This window comes from Sinocyclocheilus anshuiensis, unplaced genomic scaffold (assembly GCF_001515605.1).
Source record: "Sinocyclocheilus anshuiensis isolate Anshui unplaced genomic scaffold, SAMN03320099.WGS_v1.1 scaffold1237, whole genome shotgun sequence".
In the NCBI taxonomy this organism is placed as follows: Eukaryota; Metazoa; Chordata; class Actinopteri; order Cypriniformes; family Cyprinidae; genus Sinocyclocheilus; species Sinocyclocheilus anshuiensis.
In genome coordinates this window covers 1332947-1336888 of record NW_015553581.1, presented here as the reverse complement: position 1 = coordinate 1336888, position 3942 = coordinate 1332947, and the positions used below count along the sequence as shown (strand labels likewise).

General features: G+C 35.4%; 1 protein-coding gene across 1 annotated transcript in view; it reads left to right on the top strand.

Annotated features, from left to right (window-relative positions):
• The window catches only part of LOC107668384 (partitioning defective 3 homolog B-like), a 319469-nt gene that overhangs the window by 113826 nt on the left and 201701 nt on the right, over window positions 1-3942 (top strand). The window contains exon 7 of the mRNA XM_016460232.1: window positions 1500-1569. Within this exon, the coding sequence (XP_016315718.1) occupies window positions 1500-1569 (70 nt within the window). The remainder of the gene's footprint in view (window positions 1-1499; window positions 1570-3942) is intronic.

Here is a 3942-nt window from a genome sequence, read left to right as displayed (position 1 = left end):
GTGTGTGTGTGTGTATGTATATATATATATATATATGTATGTCATGATTTTAAAAAAGCAGCTTCTTCATTTGGAAATTATTTATCTTCGAAAATTCTATTATGTTATATGAATGCACCCATAAAAAAATAGCGATACAAGTGTGTGAAGTAATGATGAAACGCTTTTATTTAAAAAATGGAACAAAATACTCTTTTAGGTTATGACTCTCATAGCTATTTATTGAGATTCCTGGCGATGTGCAAGAAAATGGAGCATTATTGGGCCGGCCATGGGGTATATTAAACACCCTGATCCTTTCTTCTCAAAGCTCCTGACCTTGTTCCTTAAATCACACTTTTGGCTTTCTAAAGGACCGCTTTGAAAGGCAGGGATTTGAATGACAGGTGCTAATGGGGTCAGAGGTTACAGGCAAGTACATTAGGGCTTTCTGCTCATGCTGACCCCTGCCACACTTTCTGTCAGAGCTGAAGGGCAGCATGATGCATTTCTGCTGCTCGATATGTTTGAGTGACCGGCGCTCTCCACGGACGTCACCCCCACCTCCCCAGCCCAAAACTACATACTATACATTAATACTGTGGTCACTAGACACCTTTCGGTTGATTAAAGCAGCGTTTTCACACAGTTTGTTAAAGTTGACCATGTTGGTGTGCACAAAAATCAGCTAAGCTTGGCACAACATCCGCTAAATGATGTCTTCGGTACAAACATTGCCATCCAAGTGAAGCCTGACATGCCACATACAATTAATTATTGCATTTCATTGGACACACACACACACATATTATTTCTGTAATAAGTACTCTATTTTAAAATGTATGCTAAATTTTTACACTTTTTACACACACACACACACACACACACACACACACACACACACACACACACACACACACATTGATATGCCTCGTGCAAGTCATTATCCTGTTACAAACCACATTTACACATATACGTGGTACATATTTGTAATTACTGTCAAGCATAATGCGACACACACACACACACGTACTCTAGTAAAAGCAGCTACATGACTAATGATCATTCTCAAATCCTGACATGAGATAAATTTGGTGTTTTTCTTGAGAGAAATTCATCAGTTCTGGCACATCCGCTGTAATGGTCTTTTAATGCTCAAATCAGCAGCCATTTCTGTCAGAGGAAATTCCTCCCTTGAGCCTTTGCAACTGGTTGGCAAGTAAAATATCATCCTATTATGTGGCTCTTTTTCATAGGGAGACATAAAGGAGACTTGTTTTACTCGTCATTAGCTAGCATTTGCATTTATTGCCTGTTTATTTTACCATTAAATGTATTTTCTTTCTTTATGTTCTTTGTAAGTGTTTTTATGGGGTGTACAGAAAGTATGCATTCTTGCATCCCATCTGTGCTATTTAAATGTTTTTTTAACCTTTTTGCACATTGTTTGGCCAATGTTTTCCCCCCCCATTTTTCTTGCAGTTTCTCACTGTTTCTGTGCATTTGTCTTGTTTTTGTAGGGAATCCACGTACAGACTGACATGGACTTTACAGCCGAGGTCACCTGCAACAACAAATCTGGCCCAGGATGCTTTAAATTGATTAAAAGTGACAGTAAAGACATTTATAATGTCTAAAAATAGATTTTTAGACAACCAGTATCATGCTTTCCACAAAAATATTAAGCAGCACAGCAGTTTTCAACATTGATAATAAGACATGTTTCTTGAGATTGATTTCTGAAGGACTGTGACGCTTAAGACTGGAGTAAATTTTTAAATTGTAATATTTCACAAAATTACTGTTTTTACTGATTACAAATTAATGCAGCCTTTGTGATCATAATAGAATCATTATAGATTATAGACATTATAGAATCTTATAGACCCCAAACTTTTTAACAACATTGTGTGTACAGTCGGATCCAAAAGTCTGAGACCACTAGTCAAAATGCTTCTAATTTTATATTGTTTTGTAGTTTAATAACATCATTTTCATTTTTACAAATTTGATTATCAGCAGAACAGTTTTAAGTAGAAAGTTGAATTGAAAAATCAGTGTAAAGGTTATTATTTTTTTTATTTATGAATGTGTAACACCTTATGATCGTGTTCTTCAGATTGAAAAATGATCCAAAGTGCATCTTGTGCTTCAGTGGAAACAAGAACATCTGACCATCTGTGCAAAGAGACACGATCAGTGACACACATTTACTTATTTCACTATTGATCTAGAAGTAGTTCAGAATCTAAAATATCCCTCCTTCATTTTACGTAATAATATTCTTTGGTTTCAAGAATACAGAATTTTCAATGAGGTCTTACACTTTTAGATCCCGCTGTACTTTATATGTTGTTGGTTTTGTTGTTTAATCTGTGCTATTTTTTTCTCTCTCTTTCTCTTCATATCATATCATTAGCTAACATCCCAATTTTCCTGCTCCTCATTGAGAAGATCAAGGCTTTGTGGCACTTGCATATAAAATGATTATTCATTAAGCAGCTTCAGAAAGCAGAGGGGAAGGGCTCAGACAACACAAACAAACACATGCATTAATCAAGGAGAGAGATGACTAATGAGCCAGTCTGGGATTAGAGACTCTCTCGCCAACCTCCTCTGAATCCCAGAGTGCATCTGAATATTAGAGTCTGAGCTCACTCTCGGCCTTCAGTACCTCTGATTGACACTTCTGATACACTCTCTGTTTCCATTTACCAGCAACATACTCTCAAACACACACGCATCAGACAGGACAACAGTGGTGTGAATGGCATTGAATCATGCTTTCTTTAAGGTGATCTATCAATTTACAAAACGTTTTATTGTCTTTCTATTTTTCCCTAGTGGCCATATTGTCCAGGCTTCAGTTTAATGCGTTGCTACATTATAAAAATCATCACTGCTGGCAGGTTTTTACAAAATTGAATTTTTTTTTTTTTTTTAAATCTCTTCCGTGCTTTCATTCTGTTGGATGTTATATGTTAATTTATGCCTTCTTCTTCTTCAATGTTTGTATGACATTATTTGTTATAATAGGTTCTAAACATATTGGTGTTTGAATTTGATTTGTTTAGATTATCAAAGGAATAGTTCACCCATAAATTAAAATTTGTTAAAACTTTGCTTACCCTCAGGCCATCCAAGATGTAGATAAGTTTGTTTCTTCATTTGTTCCAGATTTGGAGAAATTTAACATTATGTCAGTTGCTCACCAATGGATTTTCTGCAGTGAATGGGTGCCATCAGAATGAGAGTCCAAACAGCTGATAAAAACATCATAACAATCCACACGACTCCAAGTCCATCAATTACCTCTTTCCCCGCCAGCATTTTTTTAAACAGTTGCCAGCTGCCGCCAGCATTTTTGATAATTTTCACAAAAGTTTAATGGCCCCCAGAATATTTTGTTACATGAATATCTGAACATGCAATATGCCTCTGCTTTTAAACAAAACAACCTGTTTTTTTCTAGCTTTATGCAAACTTTCTTATCAACACTTGAATGTGGGTAAGTTTAATGAAAAAAGTAACATTTTGAACAAAAAGCTGAGAAAATCACTTTTTGTAAAACAGTATGTCTGGATCAGATTCAGAACAATGATCAAAACATAGATGGAATAGATTGCTTCCATCAACACATCCAAAGTTTGCAGGTTCCTATACCAATTCAATTCAATTCAATTCAAGTTTATTTGTACAGCGCTTTTCATGATACAAATCATAGCAAAGCAACTTTACAGCAAATTAAGTTTCTACAATATTTAGTGGTAGCTTATCAGTGGTGACTGTCAGTCAATGTACATATGGCAGACATGTATGGAAAAATCAGTTAAAGACGTAATCAAACAGACGATGAACACTATTAAAAGCAATTATTATATGATGCAATCAAACTTATAGCAAAATGTGGTAGTGGTAGATACCACTTCTTTAATCGACATTTCATTAGGAAAATTCCGCCAA